General features: G+C 45.4%; 1 protein-coding gene across 1 annotated transcript in view; it reads left to right on the top strand.

Moving 5' to 3' along the window:
* LOC306918767 (uncharacterized protein) overlaps nt 1-26,158 on the top strand; it is a 208,682-nt gene that overhangs the window by 165,642 nt on the left and 16,882 nt on the right. The window contains exons 8-14 of the mRNA XM_079531631.1: nt 7,731-7,844; nt 10,157-10,270; nt 11,797-11,910; nt 14,678-14,791; nt 17,472-17,585; nt 20,353-20,466; nt 25,336-25,449. Coding sequence (XP_079387757.1) covers nt 7,731-7,844; nt 10,157-10,270; nt 11,797-11,910; nt 14,678-14,791; nt 17,472-17,585; nt 20,353-20,466; nt 25,336-25,449 — 798 coding nt within the window. The remainder of the gene's footprint in view (nt 1-7,730; nt 7,845-10,156; nt 10,271-11,796; nt 11,911-14,677; nt 14,792-17,471; nt 17,586-20,352; nt 20,467-25,335; nt 25,450-26,158) is intronic.

Below are 26,158 nucleotides of genomic sequence, written 5' to 3'. Positions count from 1 at the left end.
TCTGTTCCTGTAAAATACACTGAAGCATAATGAATCTACTCCACCGTGCAGCGGGGTTGCTCTGTTCCTGTAAAATACACTGAAGCATAATGAATCTACTCCACCGTGCAGCGGGGTTGCTCTGTTCCTGTAAAATACACTGAAGCATAATGAATCTACTCCACCGTGCAGCGGTGTCGCTCTGTTCCTGTAAAATACACTGAAGCATAATGAATCTACTCCACCGTGCAGCGGTGTTGCTCTGTTCCTGTAAAATACACTGAAGCATAATGAATCTACTCCACCGTGCAGCGGTGTCGCTCTGTTCCTGTAAAATACACTGAAGCATAATGAATCTACTCCATCGTGCAGCGGTGTCGCTCTGTTCCTGTAAAATACACTGAAGCATAATGAATCTACTCCACCGTGCAGCGGTGTCGCTCTGTTCCTGTAAAATACACTGAAGCATAATGAATCTACTCCACCGTGCAGCGGTGTCGCTCTGTTCCTGTAAAATACACTGAAGCATAATGAATCTACTCCATCGTGCAGCGGTGTCGCTCTGTTCCTGTAAAATACACTGAAGCATAATGAATCTACTCCACCGTGCAGCGGTGTTGCTCTGTTCCTGTAAAATACACTGAAGCATAATGAATCTACTCCACCGTGCAGCGGTGTTGCTCTGTTCCTGTAAAATACACTGAAGCATAATGAATCTACTCCACCGTGCAGCGGTGTCGCTCTGTTCCTGTAAAATACACTGAAGCATAATGAATCTACTCCACCGTGCAGCGGTGTTGCTCTGTTCCTGTAAAATACACTGAAGCATAATGAATCTACTCCACCGTGCAGCGGTGTCGCTCTGTTCCTGTAAAATACACTGAAGCATAATGAATCTACTCCATCGTGCAGCGGGGTTGCTCGTCAAAATAATGAAAAAGTGATAGATGTAAATAGATTTACAAGCTTACACTGACTCCGACTCATAAAAAAATGTTTGCTCATAAAACAACGTTACATATGATTTTAACGGTTTAAAATTGTAATGTTGTTGTGCATATCCAAATAATAATAATGGATTTTCTTTTTATCGTTAGCTGGCAATATTAAAACTTAAAGGACAACTATAGTTTTTTTCAACCAAGGTTGATGTTTTAGGTTGTTATTAGAGAAAGTAAAAGATGAGTGTTCATTTTCTTTTTCATTTGCTGCTTTCTTTCATTTTAGGGATTTTAGCTGATTTTGACAGGGGGTGTGGGCATTCGAGCATGGGGATAAATATGTATTTTCTTTTACAAAATGTTATAGCGATTTCTATTTTGATTATTTACTATAGTCCTAATAGACCCCAAGAAATTACATCTGGCCACAAAAGATCACAGGATCTACTGAATGTGAAGGAGGCCTACTGGGGGGAAGCCACACTGTGTCATAGGCTCAATATGTCAGTTTGACACATTCAGTAGATCCCATGATCTTCTGTGGCCAGATGTATATAATCGCTATATTTCTTTTTAAAGAAATACGTAGAACTTCCTAGACTATGAAATTGCCAAGCCTGATATGATTCTCTATAAATCCTGTTGATCCTCTCTTTGTAACAGGGTTGATCATCGCAGAGCAGAGTCTCCTGTACCCAGCTGTGTCTCCATGAAGAGTGACTCGTCCTTGCATGGACCTATTGACTTCAAAGATGGACACCACTCTACTCATCAAAGGTTTGAATTTGAATTGACCAGACTGATGATTGAAACATGAACTCCTTTACAACCAACAGCTCCATCTGGTGTCTGAATTGTGTACTCCAAGTCAAATCAAATCTATTCACCTTTTTCATATAGCCCATAAATCTTTGCGTTTGTGTGTGCATAAGTTCCTCTTTCTCTTTCTGTGTTGTCAGTTTTGCAAGAGAAACGAGTGACCTGGGGCCTATTTCACAAAACTTGGATTAGCGATTAAACCTGGATTTAACAGATATCCTGGTTTGTTATAGCGTGGATCAGTGATTAACCGGTTTCATGAAAACTGGTTAATCTTGCCAGATTAACTTGGCCAGTTAACCTGGATACAGGGCTCCAGCGTGCGACCTATTAGGTCGCATATGCGACTTAATTTATTAAGGGTGATACTTAAAATTGAATGAGGTCGCACAGGTGCGACTTGCTGAAAGGATGAGTGGAGGAAAAAAAAACCATCCCGCAGTGCTTGCCCGTTCCATTGATTGAAAACATTGGACGTTCGCCTGACGCCCAGTGTTCAAAGAACGATCGTTCACGAAAACCCACAAATAAGCCCTTCAGACTTGGATGGTCAGAGCGGCGCGGTTACATACAAAGTCAATTCTAAGACGAGAATTGCGCAAACGGGCGCGGCGCGACCTGCCGCGGTACAAACTGGACGAACCGAGGCGAATATATATTCAGGTCTGAACGCAGCTTATCCGACACAAATTAACTAATCTTTCTCAGCTGTACAATTTCACTGGAGCGCGCAGCGCGCATATCTAACTGCATGATGATCAGTCATGATCTACACAGACAGCCGACTCCCGACCCAAACACTGAGTGAAACTTAGTAAACGTGTCTTTTGATTAAACATGTGCCACGAAAAATAGCTTCCAAAGCTTGTTATGTTTGCATCGAGGAGGTAGCCTATGTGTCCATACCATAGGTCCATACATGCTGATCGGCCAACAAAATACATTAATCTCCCTCCCAGTGAGTGAAGAGCACTGATGCCTGATTTATTCTTCGTGTTCCGTGCTGAAAATAGCTGATCTACAAGCTCACAACGCGTTGCGGACGCGACGCGTTGTGAGCTTGTAGATCAGCTATTTTCAGCACGCGGAGATATGCAGGCTCTGAGAGCATTCAGAAACTTTTGCCTTCACAATAAAAGCATGCAGCTTTCACAAGTTGGCCCATAAAGACGTGGAAAAGGATTAAGAATTTGGTGGCATTTCACATTGCAAAAGATTTTTTCCAAAATGTAGAAATATTATAATAAGGAATTAATTTGGATAATGGTAATGGAGATATTGTACAAATTGTCACTTTATTAATCCAAAAGATTTGGACTGCATTTAATTTTCAACACAAAACCTTAAACTGACTTTCTGTGTGTGGAATATAAATATTGCCTTTATTGACTGAGTGACTTTGTGGTGGGTTGAAACCATCTACAGTGTTTTGAAGTATAACCAGGTAGGTTGCTGTTTTTTACACAGTGACCTTTGTAGGGGGTTTTATGATTCAAACCTTTAATGGTGGAAACCACTACATAAATAAATGGAGCCCGATGTGGGGGCATGATAAGATCATGTATTAATACCACGCTATACAAAGACAAATAATTGTGCTACCTAATTTGTGGTGGCGCTACCAAATGAAAAGGTAGGTGGCACCAGTGCTACCTGTGAAAAAGTTAGTCTGGAGCCCTGCCTGGATATGTTGAGGCTTGATTCGGTTTCATGAAAGCAATGCCACATTAGTTCCCATGGAAACTAATGCTTTGGACTTAACCTGCTCCGGACCAGGCTAACGCCAGGGCTCCACCGGACGCGTTGCGTCTCCGTCGCGTGCGTCAAAAAACGCACCGGTTCAATTTTAATGCACGCGTTAATGTCACGCAACGCGGGCAGTGGAGCCACCCTTCATTGATTAAAAAGGGAACATTCCCTGACGCTGACGGAGACGCGACGCTGACGGAGACGCAACGCGCCCGGTGGAGCCCGGCCGTTACAGCCAGGTTTAACCTAATCCTGAGGTCTTTACTGTTCATTAAGCAGTTAAGTCAAACTGATCACAAACCAATGATGTTTTCCACACTTATTCAATTATTATGGGTTTATGTTGCCTTGTTTTAATCGGTCTGCATTAAAGGACTAATTTAAGCACTATATATAATCAAAGAACCAAAATATATAGGCTGCACAACATCATGACAGCTTGTGAGCTTGTAGATCAGCTACTTTTGGTGAATGTTCCCCAGAATAGGTTTGCTGTGGTGCAAGTGGTAAAGAAGAATTATTATATTATATTATATTATAATTTTGTATTTATTTTTTGTAAAATATCTAAATGTTACCATTACTCATTGTTTTACAACATATTATCATTGTAACGTTTCACCCACTATTGAACCCATGACCCACAGTTCACCAGTCTGGCCCCTGTCAACAACCCCTTCCCCAAAGGTAGCTCCCTCAGAGGAGGGAGTTATGGCCAAATATCACAATGCGACAATATCATTATGCTTACAATATTAAGAATTCTGTTTAGAGTTAATAGTAGTGGTAAAATGTAAACTATATGTTTGGGGTAGTTAATCATTCAGTCTATCCACTATTGAGAGTATGTTCTCTCTTTAATTACAGCAGCAGTATTTATTTTAGAAGCTTAAGTCCTTGTATCAGTAAGTCTTGAATAGATATACAGAAGGGGGCAGTAATGCAACTATTAAGGATGCAAACTGCCATAATACCCCATGAAGAAGAAGGATCAGTAAATCTGTGTTCCACCGAATGGGTCTAGAGACAAAAAGCCAGGCTGTCTATTCAGCCAGGCTTTATGATCCTGGGTCGCTAAATCCACCCATTCTAAGCCTCGCTTGGCTTTAGTGGAACGGAATAAACCAGGCTGTACAGAACAGGATTTAACAAGCCTGGTTTTGGCTTAAATCCTGGATTAGTTAATCCAAGTTTCGTGAAATAGGCCCCAGGTCTATGAAAACAACCACAAATGAAAATAGCTGATCTACAAGCACACAGCAACACATCATTGTGAGGTTGTACATCTGTTATTTAAAAAAAACGTTGAGAATAAATCGAAATATTTTGAATATTCTTTACATTATAACATTTTAATAAAAAAGGCACAAAATATGTTCAGATGGATGTCCGTGGACAATTACATATTAATCTGGGGTTCCTTGATGTGAAGAAATGTGGAAGCCAGCCCAAATAAGCAACTACTGTACACTTTAGAATCAAGCCCAAAAAAACCATCAGCCAGCAACTACCAATAATTTATCTGCAAGGGACTTTACAGAAAAAAACAAGTCAAAAGTTGCTTATAATAAGCAGACATGGCAACGCGGCCTGAAGGAAGCAAAGCACACACACAAGGAGCCCCAGTACCTTGGTGGGGAAAAACGTGGACTGGATAGCATCTATCTGAGCAGATCTAATGGGGAGGGGCAGACATGGAGTAATGTGTTCACGTTTTATAGTGCCGGTGAGAAGGCGGGCAGCTGCGTTCTGCACTAGCTGTAAACGCCTGAGTGACGCCTGGTCGATGCCAATATACAAAGAGTTGCAATAATCTATTCTTGATGAAATCAAAGCATGGATAACCATCTCCAGCTGTTTTTAGGGGGAGGTAGGATTTGACCGTGGCGATGATTGGAAGAAGAGAGTTTTAACGACGGAGCTGATTTGTTTATTAAGTTTAAAATCTTTATCAAAAATAAAACCAAGAGGGGGGACAGTGGCACAGTCTGTAGTGTTGTCGCCTCACAGCTAGAAGGTCCTGGGTTCGATTCCCGCTGTGGGCGCTGGGGGCGTGTTCTCTCCTCTGCGTCATCAGTGCCCATACCCGAGGCGGGGTTGGCGAAAGGGCCTTTCTGTGTGGAGTTTGTATGTTCTCCCCGTTTCCCCTAGGGTAGGTACCCTCACATGTTCTCCCTGTGTCCCCTAGGGTAGGTACCCTCACATGTTCTCCCCGTGTCCCCTAGGGTAGGTACCCTCACATGTTCTCCCCGTGTCCCCTAGGGTAGGTACCCTCACATGTTCTCCCTGTGTCCCCTAGGGTAGGTACCCTCACATGTTCTCCCCGTGTCCCCTAGGGTAGGTACCCTCACATGTATTCCCCGTGTCCCCTAGGGTAGGTACCCTCACATGTTCTCCTGTGTCCCCTAGGGTAGGTACCCTCACATGTATTCCCCGTGTCCCCTAGGGTAGGTACCCTCACATTTTCTCCCTGTGTCCCCTAGGGTAGGTACCCTCACATGTTCTCCGTGTGTCCCCTAGGGTAGGTACCCTCACATGTCCTCCCTGTGTCCCGTAGGTACCCTCACATGTTCTCCCCGTGTCCCCTAGGGTAGGTACCCTCACAGGTTCTCGTGTCCCCTAGGGTAGGTACCCTCACATGTTCTCCCCGTGTCCCCTAGGGTAGGTACCCTCACATGTTCTCCCCGTGTCCCCTAGGGTAGGTACCCTCACATGTTCTCCCCGTGTCCCCTAGGGTAGGTACCCTCACATGTATTCCCCGTGTCCCCTAGGGTAGGTACCCTCACATGTTCTCCGTGTGTCCCCTAGGGTAGGTAACCTCACATGTCCTCCCTGTGTCCCGTAGGTACCCTCACATGTTCTCCCCGTGTCCCCTAGGGTAGGTACCCTCACATGTTCTCGTGTCCCCTAGGGTAGGTACCCTCACATGTTCTCCCCGTGTCCCCTAGGGTAGGTACCCTCACATGTTCTCCCCGTGTCCCCTAGGGTAGGTACCCTCACATGTTCTCCCCGTGTCCCCTAGGGTAGGTACCCTCACATGTTCTCCCCGTGTCCCCTAGGGTAGGTACCCTCACATGTTCTCCCCGTGTCCCCTAGGGTAGGTACCCTCACATGTTCTCCCCGTGTCCCCTAGGGTAGGTACCCTCACATGTTCTCCCTGTGTCCCCTAGGGTAGGTACCCTCACATGTTCTCCCCGTGTCCCCTAGGGTAGGTACCCTCACATGTTCTCCCCGTGTCCCCTAGGGTAGGTACCCTCACATGTATTCCCCGTGTCCCCTAGGGTAGGTACCCTCACATGTTCTCCCTGTGTCCCCTAGGGTAGGTACCCTCACATGTTCTCCCTGTGTCCCCTAGGGTAGGTACCCTCACATGTTCTCTGTGTGTCCCCTATGGTAGGTACCCTCACATGTCCTCCCTGTGTCCCGTAGGTACCCTCACATGTTCTCCCCGTGTCCCCTAGGGTAGGTACCCTCACATGTTCTCGTGTCCCCTAGGGTAGGTACCCTCACATGTACTCCCTGTGTCCCCTAGGGTAGGTACCCTCACATGTTCTCCCCGTGTCCCCTAGAGTAGGTACCCTCACATGTTCTCCCCGTGTCCCCTAGGGTAGGTACCCCCACATGTTCTCCCCGTGTCCCCTAGGCCTAGGATATAGGTACCCTCACATGTTCTCCCCGTGTCCCCTAGGGTAGGTACCCTCACATGTTCTCCCCGTGTCCCCTAGGGTAGGTACCCTCACATGTTCTCCCCCATGTCCCCTAGGGTAGGTACCCTCACATGTTCTCCCCGTGTCCCCTAGGGTAGGTACCCTCACATGTTCTCCCCGTGTCCCCTAGGGTATAGGTACCCTCACATGTTCTCCCCGTGTCCCCTAGGGTATAGGTACCCTCTCATGTTCTCCCCGTGTCCCCTAGGGTATAGGTACCCTTACAAAAAACATGCAGTAATCCTGGTCGGAATGTGTTAAGGAGATAACTGTTACAATTGCTCAATTCAACAGACACCTTTTAACCCATTCAGGATTCTAAAAACGCCTTCTCAATCCTGACCTAAGTTTTAAGTGTTTAGAGAGGCACTTGTCTTTATCTCCTTGGACAAATCATTCCATTGCACCGTTTGTACTACATGGAATACAAGCTACTGTTATGCTAATTACTGTCTGTAATTAACTTAGTATTATTTCTAGTAGTATTATTCACTGTCTCTGTTGTTTATGTATTGTTATTTCTGTCTGATTCCAGAAGTGTCCACCACAGAGCAGAGTCTCCAACTCCCAGCCTTCTGTCTGTGAAGAGTGACCGGTCTAAAGGAATGCCTCCTGACTTCAGTAACGAACCTGGACCTCCTGATACACAGTATGTCAACCCTCCTATAAACAGACATGCAAAAGTGTAGCTTTTCGGCGAAAATCACTGTTTTTAATCCAACTAGGGCACCTGTGTGATTTATGCAAATCCCTTAAAAAAAACGTTTGAGGGGGTCATGACGATTTCTGGGTCAGTGGAGCCTATGGGTGGAGCCTATGGGTGGAGCCCAGATAAATCTTTCTGACGGACTCACCGCTGCCTGTATCTGCACACTGCACTGCACGGTAATTGTCAACAAGATGCAGCTGTGAAAGTTTGCACGTGAACGCTGCTCATGAGCAGTGCGCGTGAGCTTAAAGGCGTAGTGGAACGGAAATGGTGGACATTTTATTTTGAAGTTTCAGACGGTTTCAAGTTGAAACACCGCTCTGAAGTTTCTGAACCAAACAGAGCGTTGCATCCCTTCAGGCGATGGGACGGTAGCTATGCTATACTCAGAACATGGAATGTGTTTGTTTACAAGTCAGATAGTCGGCCAGCTGTACCAGTTTACTGTTATGTGGCTTATTTCTACCCTATAATGTTTTCAGATACATATTTTAGCGTGATGATTAAGTTGAAACCGAGTAATACACTGTCTGGATCTCTGTAATCAGTAGCAGCTGTGATAGACGGATGCGCAGATATGGGGAATTAAACGGATGAGCTTAATTTGCTTTTATCGATGTGGGCCTCGACACGTCATCACGCAGTACGTTTTCAGGAAGTAATTCAAATTAGATTTTATGGACTTTTGATATAAAAATACACAAAAATGAAAATGTACCATTTTTTTGGCATCCATTGTTAGGTATGCTCATATGATGACCACGGATGTGGTCTAAAAGTGTGAAAAACATATGTTTCATTTCACTACGCCTTCGCATCGAAATTAGCAGAACAACAAGCTTACAAAGAGTTGCGTCCTCTACGCACATTGAGCTTGTAGATCTGGTCAATTTTCGGCATGTGTCCCGTTCTTAAGACTTAAAATAATATTGGTTTAAGAAGACGTGCACTATCTTAGCAGACTATAAACTTTAGGTATTATTTTAACCTGTAATCAATGCATGCATGGGCGGTTGAGTTATTAAACTATTAGATTCAGGGTAATATAGTTAAGCAATTAAATGCAACTTTTGCAGGGGAGAACTGGGCTAAATTGCTACTCTGGACATCAGGTATATCAAGGGCAAGGCTGAAGCATGCAGCAAAGCAGAGAAAGCAAGCCCTTGAAACCCTGGCCCAGACCAAACCCTGGCCCAGACCAAACCCTGGCCCAGACCAAACCCTCGCCCAGGCCAGACCCTGGCCCGGGCCAAACCCTGGCCCAGGCCAAACCCTCGCCCAGGCCAGACCCTGGCCCAGGCCAAACCCTCGCCCGGGCCAGACCCTGGCCCGGGTCAAACCCTGGCCCGGGGCAAACCCTGGCCCAGGCCAGACCCTCGCCCAGGCCAGACCCTGGCCCAGGCCAGACCCTGGCCCGGGGCAAACTCTGGCCCGGGGCAAGCCCAGGCCAGACCCTGGCCCGGGCCAAACCCTGTCCCAGGCCAGACCCTGGCCCAGGCCAGACCCTGGCCCAGGCCAAACCCTCGCCCAGGCCAGACCCTGGCCCAGGCCAAAAAAGCCAAAAGGGCAGTCAGGCCTCCACACTGACAGAACTGTCCTGTTGACTGCAGTGCAAACTATCCCAAAACACATTTTCTTTATTTTTATTATAATTTATTGTGCCACTGAATTTCTATTTGATGTGAAGAGTGTGGGATTTTGAGATTGGAGTGTGGCTCTTCAAAATAAAAGCTGAACAGGGAAAAATGCAGGCGTGAATTACTGTATATCACAATTCATCAATAAATGCTGGCGGACTAACTGTTAAGGAGATAACTGTTACAATAGACTAACTGTTAAGGAGATAACTGTTACAATAGACTAACTGTTAAGGAGATAACTGTTAAAATAGACTAACTGTTAAGGAGATAACTGTTACAATAGACTAACTGTTAAGGAGATAACTGTTACAATAGACTAACTGTTAAGGAGATAACTGTTACAATTGCTCAATTCAACAGACACCTTTTAACCCATTAAGGATTCTAAAAACGCCTTCTCAATCCTGACCTAAGTTTTAAGTGTTTAGAGAGGCACTTGTCTTTATCTCCTTGGACAAATCATTCCATTGCACCGTTTGTACTACATGGAATACAAGCTACTGTTATGCTAATTACTGTCTGTTATTTACTTAGTATTATTTCTAGTAGTATTATTCACTGTCTCTGTTGTTTAATGTTTATGTATTGTTATTTCTGTCTGTGTGATTCCAGAGGTCGTTACCACAGAGCAGAGTCTCCAACTCCCAGCCTTCTGTCTGTGAAGAGTGACCGGTCTAAAGGAATGCCTCCTGACTTCAGTAACGAACCTGGACCTCCTGATACACAGTATGTCAACCCTCCTATAAACAGACATGCACAAGTGTAGCTTTTTGGCGAAAATCGCCGTTTTTAATCCAACTAGGTCACCTGTGTGATTTATGCAAATCCCTTAAAAAAAACGTTTGAGGGGGGGTGAGGGGGTCATGTCGATTTCTGGGTCAGTGGAGCCTATGGGTGGAGCCTATGGGTGGAGCCCAGATAAATCTTTCTGACGGACTCACCGCTGCCTGTATCTGCACACTGCACTGCACGGTAATTGTCAACAAGATGCAGCTGTGAAAGTTTGCACGTGAACGCTGCTCATGAGCAGTGCGCGTGAGCTTAAAGGCGTAGTGGAACGGAAATGGTGGACATTTTATTTTGAAGTTTCAGACGGTTTCAAGTTGAAACACCGCTCTGAAGTTTCTGAACCAATCAGAGCGTTGCATCCCTTCAGGCGATGGGACGGTAGCTAGGGACGGTAGCTATGCTATACGCAGAACGCATGGAATGTGTTTGTTTACAAGTCAGATAGTCGGCCAGCTGTACCAGTTTACTGTTATGTGGCTTATTTCTACCCTCTAATGTTTTCAGATACATATTTTAGCGTGATGATTAAGTTGAAACCGAGTAATACACTGTCTGGATCCGATGTTATCTTGAATGGGAATAAAAACGGAGGATTTCTGTAATCAGTAGCAGCTGTGATGGACGCCCAGGCCAAACCCTCGCCCAGGCCAGACCCTCGGTCTGGCCCGGGCCAAACCCTGGCCCGGGGCAAACCCTGGCCCAGGCCAGACCCTGGCCCGGGCCAGACCCTGGCCTGGGCCAAACCCTGGCCCGGGGCAAACCCTGGCCCGGGGCAAACCCTGGCCCAGGCCAGACCCTGGCCCGGGCAAACCCTGGCCCGGGCCAAACCCTCGCCCAGGCCAAACCCTCGCCCAGGCCAGAAAAGCCAAAAGGGCAGTCAGGCCTCCACACTGACAGAACTGTCCTGTTGACTGCAGTGCAAATTATCCCAAAACACATTTTATTTATTTGTATTATAATATATTTTGCCACTGAATTTCTATTTGATGTGAAGAGAGTGGGATTTTGAGATTGGAGTGTGGCTCTTCAAAATAAAAGCTAAACAGGGAAAAATGCAGGCGTGAAATACTGTATATCACAATTTATCAATAAATGCTGGCGGACTAACTGTTAAGGAGATAACTGTTACAATAGACTAACTGTTAAGGAGATAACTGTTACAATAGACTAACTGTTAAGGAGATAACTGTTACAATTGCTCAATTCAACAGACACCTTTTAACCCATTCAGGATTCTAAAAACGCCTTCTCAATCCTGACCTAAGTTTTAAGTGTTTAGAGAGGCACTTGTCTTTATCTCCTTGGACAAATCATTCCATTGCACCGTTTGTACTACATGGAATACAAGCTACTGTTATGCTAATTACTGTCTGTAATTAACTTAGTATTATTTCTAGTAGTATTATTCACTGTCTCTGTTGTTTAATGTTTATGTATTGTTATTTCTGTCTGTGTGATTCCAGAGGTCGTTACCACAGAGCAGAGTCTCCAACTCCCAGCCTTCTGTCTGTGAAGAGTGACCGGTCTAAAGGAATGCCTCCTGACTTCAGTAACGAACCTGGACCTCCTGATACACAGTATGTCAACCCTCCTATAAACAGACATGCACAAGTGTAGCTTTTCGGCGAAAATCACCGTTTTTAATCCAACTAGGTCACCTGTGTGATTTATGCAAATCCCTTAAAAAAACGTTTGAGGGGGTCATGTCGATTTCTGGGTCAGTGGAGCCTATGGGTGGAGCCTATGGGTGGAGCCCAGAGAAATCTTTCTGACGGACTCACCGCTGCCTGTATCTGCACACTGCACGGTAATTGTCAACAAGATGCAGCTGTGAAAGTTTGCACGTGAACGCTGCTCATGAGCAGTGCGCGTAAGCTTAAAGGCGTAGTGGAACGGAAATGGTGGACATTTTATTTTGAAGTTTCAGACGGTTTCAAGTTGAAACACCGCTCTGAAGTTTCTGAACCAATCAGAGCGTCGCATCCCTTCAGGCGATGGGACGGTAGCTAGGGACGGTAGCTATGCTATACTCAGAACATGGAATGTGTTTGTTTACAAGTCAGATAGTCGGCCAGCTGTACCAGTTTACTGTTATTTGGCTTATTTCTACCCTTTAATGTTTTCAGATACATATTTTAGCGTGATGATTAAGTTGAAACCGAGTAATACACTGTCTGGATCCGATGTTATCTTGAATGGGAATAAAAACGGAGGATTTCTGTAATCAGTAGCAGCTGTGATAGACTGATGCGCAGATATGGGGAATCAAACTGATGAGCTTAATTTGCTTTTATCGATGTGGGCCTCGACACGTCATCACGCAGTACGTTTTCAGAAAGTAATTCAAATTCGATTTTATGGACTTTTGATATAAAAATACACAAAAATGAAAATGTACCAATTTTTTTGGCATCCATTGTTAGGTATGCTCATATGATGACCACAGATGTGGTCTAAAAGTGTGAAAACATATTTTTCATTTCACTACGCCTTCGCATCGAAATTAGCAGAACAACAAGCTTACAAAGAGTTGCGTCCTCTACACACATTGAGCTTGTAGATCTGGTCAATTTTCGGCATGTGTCCCGTTCTTAAGACTTAAAATAATATTGTTTTAAGAAGAGGTGCACTATCTTAGCAGACTATAAACTGTAGGTATTATTGTAACCTGTAATCAATGCGTGCATGGGCGGTTGAGTTATTAAACTATTAGATTCAGGGTAATATAGTTAAGCAATTAAATGCAACTTTTGCAGGGGAGAACTGGGCTAAATTGCTACTCTGGACATCAGGTATATCAAGGGCAAGGCTGAAGCATGCAGCAAAGCAGAGAAAGCAAGCCCTTGAAACCCTGGCCCAGACTAAACCCTGACCCAGACCAAACCCTCGCCCAGGCCAGACCCTCGCCCAGGCCAAACCCTGGCCCAGACCAAACCCTCGCCCAGGCCAGACCCTGGCCCAGGCCAAACCCTCGCCCAGACCAAACCCTCGCCCAGGCCAGACCCTGGCCCTGGCCAAACCCTCGCCCAGGCCAAACCCTCGCCCAGGCCAGACCCTGGCCCTGGGCAAACCCTGGCCCAGGCCAAACCCTGGCCCAGGCCAGACCCTGGCCCAGGCCAAAAAAGCCAAAAGGGCAGTCAGGCCTCCACACTGACAGAACTGTCCTGTTGACTAGAGATGTGACGTTCGTGAACGAATCGGATCATTTGAACGGCTCTTTGAAAGGAACGATGGGATCCGGTTCACAGTAGGGAGCCGTTCCTTTTCAGAGGAGGAGGGGGGCAGGGGGGTTTCAACCAGGGCCGGTCCTGAGCAATCTGGCGTCCTAAGCAGGATACACTGGGGAGGCACTGGGGAGTAGAGATGTGACGTTCGTGAACGAATCGGATCATTTGAACGGCTCTTTGAAAGGAACGATGGGATCCGGTTCACAGTAGGGAGCCGTTCCTTTTTAGAGGAGGAGGGGGGCAGGGGGGTTTCAACCAGGGCCGGTCCTGAGCAATCTGGCGTCCTAAGCAGGATACACTGGGGAGGCACTGTGGAGGCACTTGGGGGACACTGGGCACTGGGGAGTCACTAGGGAGGCCCTGGGCAGACATTGGGGAGGTAATCGGGAACTTCCCTGTGAGCCAGTCTTTTGAACGGCTCTTTGAAAGGAACGGCTCCCAGAGAGCCAGTTTTTTGAACGGGTCTTTGAAGGTAACGGCTCCCAGAGATCCGGTTCCCTTAAAAGAGCCATAAATCCCATCTCTACTGTTGACTGCAGTGCAAACTATCCCAAAACACATTTTATTTATTTTTATTATAATTTATTTTGCCACTGAATTTCTATTTGATGTGAAGAGTGTGGGATTTTGAGATTGGAGTGTGGCTCTTCAAAATAAAAGCTGAACAGGGAAAAATGCAGGCGTGAATTACTGTATATCACAATTTATCAATAAATGCTGGCGGACTAACTGTTAAGGAGATAACTGTTACAATAGACTAACTGTTAAGGAGATAACTGTTACAATAGACTAACTGTTAAGGAGATAACTGTTACAATAGACTAACTGTTAAGGAGATAACTGTTACAATTGCTCAATTCAACAGACACCTTTTAACCCATTAAGGATTCTAAAAACGCCTTCTCAATCCTGACCTAAGTTTTAAGTGTTTAGAGAGGCACTTGTCTTTATCTCCTTGGACAAATCATTCCATTGCACCGTTTGTACTACATGGAATACAAGCTACTGTTATGCTAATTACTGTCTGTTATTTACTTAGTATTATTTCTAGTAGTATTATTCACTGTCTCTGTTGTTTAATGTTTATGTATTGTTATTTCTGTCTGTGTGATTCCAGAGGTCGTTACCACAGAGCAGAGTCTCCAACTCCCAGCCTTCTGTCTGTGAAGAGTGACCGGTCTAAAGGAATGCCTCCTGACTTCAGTAACGAACCTGGACCTCCTGATACACAGTATGTCAACCCTCCTATAAACAGACATGCAAAAGTGTAGCTTTTCGGCGAAAATCGCCGTTTTTAATCCAACTAGGGCACCTGTGTGATTTATGCAAATCCCTTAAAAAAACGTTTGAGGGGGTCATGTCGATTTCTGGGTCAGTGGAGCCTATGGGTGGAGCCTATGGGTGGAGCCCAGATAAATCTTTCTGACGGACTCACCGCTGCCTGTATTTGCACACTGCACTGCACGGTAATTGTCAACAAGATGCAGCTGTGAAAGTTTGCACGTGAACGCTGCTCATGAGCAGTGCGCGTAAGCTTAAAGGCGTAGTGGAACGGAAATGGTGGACATTTTATTTTGAAGTTTCAGACGGTTTCAAGTTGAAACACCGCTCTGAAGTTTCTGAACCAATCAGAGCGTCGCATCCCTTCAGGCGATGGGACGGTATCTAGGGACGGTAGCTATGCTATACTCAGAACATGGAATGTGTTTGTTTACAAGTCAGATAGTCGGCCAGCTGTACCAGTTTACTGTTATTTGGCTTATTTCTACCCTATAATGTTTTCAGATACATATTTTAGCGTGATGATTAAGTTGAAACCGAGTAATACACTGTCTGGATCCGATGTTATCTTGAATGGGAATAAAAACGGAGGATTTCTGTAATCAGTAGCAGCTGTGATAGACGGATGCGCAGATATGGGGAATCAAACTGATGAGCTTAATTTGCTTTTATCGATGTGGGCCTCGACACGTCATCACGCAGTACGTTTTCAGGAAGTAATTCAAATTCGATTTTATGGACTTTTGATATAAAAATACACAAATGAAAATGTACCAATTTTTTTGGCATCCATTGTTAGGTATGCTCATATGATGACCACAGATGTGGTCTAAAAGTGTGAAAACATATTTTTCATTTCACTACGCCTTCGCATCGAAATTAGCAGAACAACAAGCTTACAAAGAGTTGCGTCCTCTACACACATTGAGCTTGTAGATCTGGTCAATTTTCGGCATGTGTCCCGTTCTTAAGACTTAAAATAATATTGTTTTAAGAAGAGGTGCACTATCTTAGCAGACTATAAACTGTAGGTATTATTGTAACCTGTAATCAATGCGTGCATGGGCGGTTGAGTTATTAAACTATTAGATTCAGGGTAATATAGTTAAGCAATTAAATGCAACTTTTGCAGGGGAGAACTGGGCTAAATTGCTACTCTGGACATCAGGTATATCAAGGGCAAGGCTGAAGCATGCAGCAAAGCAGAGAAAGCAAGCCCTTGAAACCCTGGCCCAGACCAAACCCTGGCCCAGACCAAACCCTGGCCCAGGCCAAACCCTGACCCAGACCAAACCCTCGCCCAGGCCAGACCCTCGCCCAGGCCAAACCCTGGCCCAGACCAAACCCTCGCCCAGGCCAGACCCTGGCCCAGGCCAAACCCTGGCCCAGACCAAACCCTCGCCCAGGCCAGACCCTGGCCCGGGCCAAACCCTCGCCCAGGCCAGACCCTGGCCCTGGGCAAACCCTGGCCCAGGCCAAACCCTGGCCCAGGCCAGACCCTGGCCCAGGCCAAAAAAGCCAAAAGGGCAGTCAGGCCTCCACACTGACAGAACTGTCCTGTTGACTAGAGATGTGACGTTCGTGAACGAATCGGATCATTTGAACGGCTCGTTGAAAGGAACGATGGGATCCGGTTCACAGTAGGGAGCCGTTCCTTTTCAGAGGAGGAGGGGGGCAGGGGGGTTTCAACCAGGGCCGGTCCTGAGCAATCTGGCGTCCTAAGCAGGATACACTGGGGAGGCACTGTGGAGGCACTTGGGGGACACTGGGCACTGGGGAGTCACTAGGGAGGCCCTGGGCAGACATTGGGGAGGTAATTTCTGTAATCAGTAGCAGCTGTGATGGACGCCCAGGCCAAACCCTGGCCCAGGCCAGACCCTGGCCCGGGCCAGACCCTGGCCTGGGCCAAACCCTGGCCCGGGGCAAACCCTGGCCCGGGGCAAACCCTGGCCCAGGCCAGACCCTGGCCCGGGCAAACCCTGGCCCAGGCCAAACCCTCGCCCAGGCCAAACCCTCGCCCAGGCCAGAAAAGCCAAAAGGGCAGTCAGGCCTCCACACTGACAGAACTGTCCTGTTGACTGCAGTGCAAATTATCCCAAAACACATTTTATTTATTTGTATTATAATATATTTTGCCACTGAATTTCTATTTGATGTGAAGAGAGTGGGATTTTGAGATTGGAGTGTGGCTCTTCAAAATAAAAGCTAAACAGGGAAAAATGCAGGCGTGAAATACTGTATATCACAATTTATCAATAAATGCTGGCGGACTAACTGTTAAGGAGATAACTGTTACAATAGACTAACTGTTAAGGAGATAACTGTTACAATAGACTAACTGTTAAGGAGATAACTGTTACAATTGCTCAATTCAACAGACACCTTTTAACCCATTCAGGATTCTAAAAACGCCTTCTCAATCCTGACCTAAGTTTTAAGTGTTTAGAGAGGCACTTGTCTTTATCTCCTTGGACAAATCATTCCATTGCACCGTTTGTACTACATGGAATACAAGCTACTGTTATGCTAATTACTGTCTGTAATTAACTTAGTATTATTTCTAGTAGTATTATTCACTGTCTCTGTTGTTTAATGTTTATGTATTGTTATTTCTGTCTGTGTGATTCCAGAGGTCGTTACCACAGAGCAGAGTCTCCAACTCCCAGCCTTCTGTCTGTGAAGAGTGACCGGTCTAAAGGAATGCCTCCTGACTTCAGTAACGAACCTGGACCTCCTGATACACAGTATGTCAACCCTCCTATAAACAGACATGCACAAGTGTAGCTTTTCGGCGAAAATCACCGTTTTTAATCCAACTAGGTCACCTGTGTGATTTATGCAAATCCCTTAAAAAAACGTTTGAGGGGGTCATGTCGATTTCTGGGTCAGTGGAGCCTATGGGTGGAGCCTATGGGTGGAGCCCAGAGAAATCTTTCTGACGGACTCACCGCTGCCTGTATCTGCACACTGCACGGTAATTGTCAACAAGATGCAGCTGTGAAAGTTTGCACGTGAACGCTGCTCATGAGCAGTGCGCGTAAGCTTAAAGGCGTAGTGGAACGGAAATGGTGGACATTTTATTTTGAAGTTTCAGACGGTTTCAAGTTGAAACACCGCTCTGAAGTTTCTGAACCAATCAGAGCGTCGCATCCCTTCAGGCGATGGGACGGTAGCTAGGGACGGTAGCTATGCTATACTCAGAACATGGAATGTGTTTGTTTACAAGTCAGATAGTCGGCCAGCTGTACCAGTTTACTGTTATTTGGCTTATTTCTACCCTTTAATGTTTTCAGATACATATTTTAGCGTGATGATTAAGTTGAAACCGAGTAATACACTGTCTGGATCCGATGTTATCTTGAATGGGAATAAAAACGGAGGATTTCTGTAATCAGTAGCAGCTGTGATAGACTGATGCGCAGATATGGGGAATCAAACTGATGAGCTTAATTTGCTTTTATCGATGTGGGCCTCGACACGTCATCACGCAGTACGTTTTCAGAAAGTAATTCAAATTCGATTTTATGGACTTTTGATATAAAAATACACAAAAATGAAAATGTACCAATTTTTTTGGCATCCATTGTTAGGTATGCTCATATGATGACCACAGATGTGGTCTAAAAGTGTGAAAACATATTTTTCATTTCACTACGCCTTCGCATCGAAATTAGCAGAACAACAAGCTTACAAAGAGTTGCGTCCTCTACACACATTGAGCTTGTAGATCTGGTCAATTTTCGGCATGTGTCCCGTTCTTAAGACTTAAAATAATATTGTTTTAAGAAGAGGTGCACTATCTTAGCAGACTATAAACTGTAGGTATTATTGTAACCTGTAATCAATGCGTGCATGGGCGGTTGAGTTATTAAACTATTAGATTCAGGGTAATATAGTTAAGCAATTAAATGCAACTTTTGCAGGGGAGAACTGGGCTAAATTGCTACTCTGGACATCAGGTATATCAAGGGCAAGGCTGAAGCATGCAGCAAAGCAGAGAAAGCAAGCCCTTGAAACCCTGGCCCAGACTAAACCCTGACCCAGACCAAACCCTCGCCCAGGCCAGACCCTCGCCCAGGCCAAACCCTGGCCCAGACCAAACCCTCGCCCAGGCCAGACCCTGGCCCAGGCCAAACCCTCGCCCAGACCAAACCCTCGCCCAGGCCAGACCCTGGCCCTGGCCAAACCCTCGCCCAGGCCAAACCCTCGCCCAGGCCAGACCCTGGCCCTGGGCAAACCCTGGCCCAGGCCAAACCCTGGCCCAGGCCAGACCCTGGCCCAGGCCAAAAAAGCCAAAAGGGCAGTCAGGCCTCCACACTGACAGAACTGTCCTGTTGACTAGAGATGTGACGTTCGTGAACGAATCGGATCATTTGAACGGCTCTTTGAAAGGAACGATGGGATCCGGTTCACAGTAGGGAGCCGTTCCTTTTCAGAGGAGGAGGGGGGCAGGGGGGTTTCAACCAGGGCCGGTCCTGAGCAATCTGGCGTCCTAAGCAGGATACACTGGGGAGGCACTGGGGAGTAGAGATGTGACGTTCGTGAACGAATCGGATCATTTGAACGGCTCTTTGAAAGGAACGATGGGATCCGGTTCACAGTAGGGAGCCGTTCCTTTTTAGAGGAGGAGGGGGGCAGGGGGGTTTCAACCAGGGCCGGTCCTGAGCAATCTGGCGTCCTAAGCAGGATACACTGGGGAGGCACTGTGGAGGCACTTGGGGGACACTGGGCACTGGGGAGTCACTAGGGAGGCCCTGGGCAGACATTGGGGAGGTAATCGGGAACTTCCCTGTGAGCCAGTCTTTTGAACGGCTCTTTGAAAGGAACGGCTCCCAGAGAGCCAGTTTTTTGAACGGGTCTTTGAAGGTAACGGCTCCCAGAGATCCGGTTCCCTTAAAAGAGCCATAAATCCCATCTCTACTGTTGACTGCAGTGCAAACTATCCCAAAACACATTTTATTTATTTTTATTATAATTTATTTTGCCACTGAATTTCTATTTGATGTGAAGAGTGTGGGATTTTGAGATTGGAGTGTGGCTCTTCAAAATAAAAGCTGAACAGGGAAAAATGCAGGCGTGAATTACTGTATATCACAATTTATCAATAAATGCTGGCGGACTAACTGTTAAGGAGATAACTGTTACAATAGACTAACTGTTAAGGAGATAACTGTTACAATAGACTAACTGTTAAGGAGATAACTGTTACAATAGACTAACTGTTAAGGAGATAACTGTTACAATTGCTCAATTCAACAGACACCTTTTAACCCATTAAGGATTCTAAAAACGCCTTCTCAATCCTGACCTAAGTTTTAAGTGTTTAGAGAGGCACTTGTCTTTATCTCCTTGGACAAATCATTCCATTGCACCGTTTGTACTACATGGAATACAAGCTACTGTTATGCTAATTACTGTCTGTTATTTACTTAGTATTATTTCTAGTAGTATTATTCACTGTCTCTGTTGTTTAATGTTTATGTATTGTTATTTCTGTCTGTGTGATTCCAGAGGTCGTTACCACAGAGCAGAGTCTCCAACTCCCAGCCTTCTGTCTGTGAAGAGTGACCGGTCTAAAGGAATGCCTCCTGACTTCAGTAACGAACCTGGACCTCCTGATACACAGTATGTCAACCCTCCTATAAACAGACATGCAAAAGTGTAGCTTTTCGGCGAAAATCACCGTTTTTAATCCAACTAGGGCACCTGTGTGATTTATGCAAATCCCTTAAAAAAACGTTTGAGGGGGTCATGTCGATTTCTGGGTCAGTGGAGCCTATGGGTGGAGCCCAGATAAATCTTTCTGACAGACTCACCGCTGCCTGTATTTGCACACTGCACTGCACGGTAATTGTCAACAAGATGCATCTGTGAAAGTTTGCACGTGAACGCTGCTCATGAGCAGTGCGCGTAAGCTTAAAGGCGTAGTGGAACGGAAATGGTGGACATTTTATTTTGAAGTTTCAGACGGTTTCAAGTTGAAACACCGCTCTGAAGTTTCTGAACCAATCAGAGCGTCGCATCCCTTCAGGCGATGGGACGGTATCTAGGGACGGTAGCTATGCTATACTCAGAACATGGAATGTGTTTGTTTACAAGTCAGATAGTCGGCCAGCTGTACCAGTTTACTGTTATTTGGCTTATTTCTACCCTATAATGTTTTCAGATACATATTTTAGCGTGATGATTAAGTTGAAACCGAGTAATACACTGTCTGGATCCGATGTTATCTTGAATGGGAATAAAAACGGAGGATTTCTGTAATCAGTAGCAGCTGTGATAGACGGATGCGCAGATATGGGGAATCAAACTGATGAGCTTAATTTGCTTTTATCGATGTGGGTCTCGACACGTCATCACGCAGTACGTTTTCAGGAAGTAATTCAAATTCGATGTTATGGACTTTTGATATAAAAATACACAAATGAAAATGTACCAATTTTTTTGGCATCCATTGTTAGGTATGCTCATATGATGACCACAGATGTGGTCTAAAAGTGTGAAAAACATATTTTTCATTTCACTACGCCTTCGCATCGAAATTAGCAGAACAACAAGCTTACAAAGAGTTGCGTCCTCTACACACATTGAGCTTGTAGATCTGGTCAATTTTCGGCATGTGTCCCGTTCTTAAGACTTAAAATAATATTGTTTTAAGAAGAGGTGCACTATCTTAGCAGACTATAAACTGTAGGTATTATTGTAACCTGTAATCAATGCGTGCATGGGCGGTTGAGTTATTAAACTATTAGATTCAGGGTAATATAGTTAAGCAATTAAATGCAACTTTTGCAGGGGAGAACTGGGCTAAATTGCTACTCTGGACATCAGGTATATCAAGGGCAAGGCTGAAGCATGCAGCAAAGCAGAGAAAGCAAGCCCTTGAAATCCTGGCCCAGACCAAACCCTGGCCCAGACCAAACCCTGGCCCAGGCCAAACCCTGACCCAGACCAAACCCTCGCCCAGGCCAGACCCTCGCCCAGGCAAACCCTGGCCCAGACCAAACCCTCGCCCAGGCCAGACCCTGGCCCAGGCCAAACCCTGGCCCAGACCAAACCCTCGCCCAGGCCAGACCCTGGCCCGGGCCAAACCCTCGCCCAGGCCAAACCCTCGCCCAGGCCAGACCCTGGCCCTGGGCAAACCCTGGCCCAGGCCAAACCCTGGCCCAGGCCAGACCCTGGCCCAGGCCAAAAAAGCCAAAAGGGCAGTCAGGCCTCCACACTGACAGAACTGTCCTGTTGACTAGAGATGTGACGTTCGTGAACGAATCGGATCATTTGAACGGCTCTTTGAAAGGAACGATGGGATCCGGTTCACAGTAGGGAGCCGTTCCTTTTCAGAGGAGGAGGGGGGCAGGGGGGTTTCAACCAGGGCCGGTCCTGAGCAATCTGGCGTCCTAAGCAGGATACACTGGGGAGGCACTGGGGAGTAGAGATGTGACGTTCGTGAACGAATCGGATCATTTGAACGGCTCTTTGAAAGGAACGATGGGATCCGGTTCACAGTAGGGAGCCGTTCCTTTTCAGAGGAGGAGGGGGGCAGGGGGGTTTCAACCAGGGCCGGTCCTGAGCAATCTGGCGTCCTAAGCAGGATACACTGGGGAGGCACTGTGGAGGCACTTGGGGGACACTGGGCACTGGGGAGTCACTAGGGAGGCCCTGGGCAGACATTGGGGAGGTAATCGGGAACTTCCCTGTGAGCCAGTCTTTTGAACGGCTCTTTGAAAGGAACGGCTCCCAGAGAGCCAGTTTTTTGAACGGGTCTTTGAAGGTAACGGCTCCCAGAGATCCGGTTCCCTTAACTCTTTGAGAGTTTCATGGATTTCTATATAGTTTTTAGACTTCTCTATGGCAGAATGGCGTTTTTGAATGATTTATTGAAAATTCTCTGTTGTGAATGTGTGACAACGAAAGACCTTCAGAGAAAGCTTGGCTTGTCTGCTTCCAGGAAAAAAATGAACTGAGTTGATAAAATGTTTAGTTGTGGTGTTGGAAGCCATTTAAAAGAGCCTGCATTTACACTGGGTAGTGTTTCTAGGACAACAAAAAAAGTTATGACCGGTTGAAGTTTTATTTTCTAAATAACTTTTTTTCTGCTGGGCGTACATAGCCATGCAATATCTCATTTTAAAGGGTGAGTTGTCTAGTTCAATTAAAATAAAATAAAAAGTTTCTCACATGTACCACTGTAGATATTTTGCCATCTATAAATAGCATGGTCAGTCATGATCAATCTGACCTATCCAGCTAAAAGTCCCCCTAGCTCTGAAATGGAACATCATATAAACTCAATTCTTTTTTGGGGTAAAATTAGACATTCTAACGCACATTTTGATATATACCATGTTTACATAGTCTTACCAGTACCGTGTCTATTCATGCATGTATCTCAAAAACCTGTTGTGAAGAAACAGTTTTGATAAAAAACTCATCCAAGGACATTGTTTTGATATGACTTTGTGCCCATGATATGTATCAAAATATAGACTTGAATGTATACTGTATTATAACAAAAAATTTGGGTTCTTACCATCTACCGTTACAGAGTAAATCACAGTTGAAACTCGCTTAGTCAAACCATAAACCTCAGACTAGTGAACAAAATAGCCATGACAGGTCTAACTCATTGTAAAAGCTTGTCTTTTATTTTTTATGACTACTAACATAATACAATTATAATAAATATTACAGAAAATAAATAGGCCTACATACAAAACAGTTGTCCCCAAACTCCCCAGTGTCCCCAAACCACTGCATTCCAGTTGTTCTTGACGGTGTGTGTGTGTGTAGGCTAAATTTTAAAAAAAACAACAACTGAAATGAATGAATGCATCCGGTTCAGTGTCGGAGAACTCCATCGCAGTCTTGACTCTTCGTCTTCATCATCATCATCATCATCATCATCCTCCTCCTCCGATGCCAGTTCTAAATATATAAAAATAAACATTTAGCTGTAGTCAGCCCGGCCAATAGCCAGTTGGGGGGGGGGGGGGGACGTAGGCTATCTGACATCATCGTCATCATCATCATCACACGGAGACACACTAAACAATGTATACAATATACAATGAATGCAATTATCATGCAAGCTCAGACGTCAATGAAACGTCATACAGATCTTATATAATACGCTACTGTTAGCTTCACTCCCCGTCCCCCCTCCGATCCTTGTAGCAACGTCATCATAACCACGCGTTGCTTCAGTAAACGATGCATGTTTGTTCTCCGTCTTTGTAGACAGTAAATAAAAGGAGCGAACATTACTCTAAAGATCAGATCGCCTATAAGGCACGCTACAATATAAAATACTTGTACTGCCATGCGTGCATGCCTGCTACGATACATTTGTACTGCATCAACCAACCGATCGACACCAACCCCCCCCTCCAGCCCTTAGCCAGCACCAATGCACCGACCAACACCATTAGCCAGCACCTTCGGTGCTGGCTAATGGCTGGGGGCCATCGTGGTGAGTCATTCTGGCGTCATGATCTGACTAGTAGTAGTAATTATCCAAGCATCTATTTGTAGCGATCATCTTATGATTTCTGATCACTATAGAAGGGCATTTTCTACAATAAGATTACCTCAAAACATTCCGGGTTGATCGTCTTCTTCAATGGTTTCCCGGTATAGCTCATCGGACGACGATGGGGAGACAATGAAAAAAGGAGGGAGGGAGCAGCGAGTCTCGCTGTAAGCACTGGACCAGGGCTACTCCGCCTGGAGAAGGCGACTGGGACGCGTATGGATCAATACTACTACCACAAAACTCGCTCAAATAAATAGTACTGCTTTCAACTTTTTCTGCTAGAAAATCGCTCGGGCGAGACGGCAAACAGGCAAAACAATGAAAACTATGAAGACTCCCTCTGCCCCCACTGTTTACAGGGGGTGGGACCAGCTTCCAATGGCAACACGTACACGTGTGTCACGTGACACGGGTTTTCTGGGTAATGTAGTTGGAATATAAGCTCAGGAATTTAAACAGCGCTTCGGAGCATATTAATATGTTTAGATTCATCAAAAACTGTGAAGACGCCAATTGGCGTCATTGATCATTTACGGAATTCTGATGAAGACGCCAATTGGCGTCTTTCATCTTCTAAGGGTTAAAAGAGCCATAAATCCCATCTCTACTGTTGACTGCAGTGCAAACTATCCCAAAACACATTTTATTTATTTTTATTATAATTTATTTTGCCACTGCATTTCTATTTGATGTGAAGAGTGTGGGATTTTGAGATTGGAGTGTGGCTCTTCAAAATAAAAGCTGAACAGGGAAAAATGCAGGCGTGAATTACTGTATATCACAATTTATCAATAAATGCTGGCGGACTAACTGTTAAGGAGATAACTGTTACAATAGACTAACTGTTAAGGAGATAACTGTTACAATAGACGTTTAACAGTCACTGTTTAACAATAGAACGTTTAACAGTGACTTTTTCATTCATAATTATGATAATTGTATAATCTTTGTTATGATTCCAGAAGTGTCCACCACAGAGCAGAGTCTCCAACTCCCAGCCTTCTGTCTGTGAAGAGTGACCGGTCTAAAGGAAATCCTCCTAACTTCAGTAACGAACCTGGACCTCCTGACTCACAGTATGTCAACCCTCCTATAAATATATACAACACTATAAATGTATGTATGGTTGTCTCTGCCAGGCTGAATGGTCCAGTCCATGTTTTACACCCTGTCTCTGCCAGGCTGAATGGTCCAGTCCATGTTTTACACCCTGTCTCTGCCAGGCTGAATGGTCCAGTCCATGTTTTACACCCTGTCTCTGCCAGGCTGAATGGTCCAGTCCATGTTTTACACCCTGTCTCTGCCAGGCTGAATGGTCCAGTCCATGTTTTACACCCGGTCTCTGCCAGGCTGAATGTTCCAGTCCATGTTTTACACCCTGTCCTTCCGTCTGAGACCAGCTAACGTAAATACGCTTGCGTTGTCGCACCGCGACTTCTCCGAGCAAAAACGCAGGTCTCATTGAAAATGAACTATAGGCTTGTTTTATCGCTCACCGTTTGCAAGGCCCTTACAGTCTAATACTATACAAACAAAGAATAATAACGTTATGTCCTCTCTGTCCGATAGTATCTATAGATTATAAATGACTGTGTGTGCAGTTTGTGAATGAAGTGGTGAGCCTGTCTGCCTGCCTGCCTGCCTGCCTGTCTGCCTGCCTGTCTGTCTGTCTGTCTGTCTGTCTGTCTGTCTTACAAACTAGATCTCTACATGGCGTCTATGTAACCTGCTATTGTATTATTTCTATTGTTCACATATTTCTATGTGTTGTTGTTACTGCAGTGT

Source organism: Electrona antarctica (assembly GCF_951216825.1).
Source record: "Electrona antarctica genome assembly, contig: scaffold_90, whole genome shotgun sequence".
Taxonomy (NCBI): Eukaryota; Metazoa; Chordata; class Actinopteri; order Myctophiformes; family Myctophidae; genus Electrona; species Electrona antarctica.
This window is presented reverse-complemented; position numbering and strand designations above follow the sequence as displayed.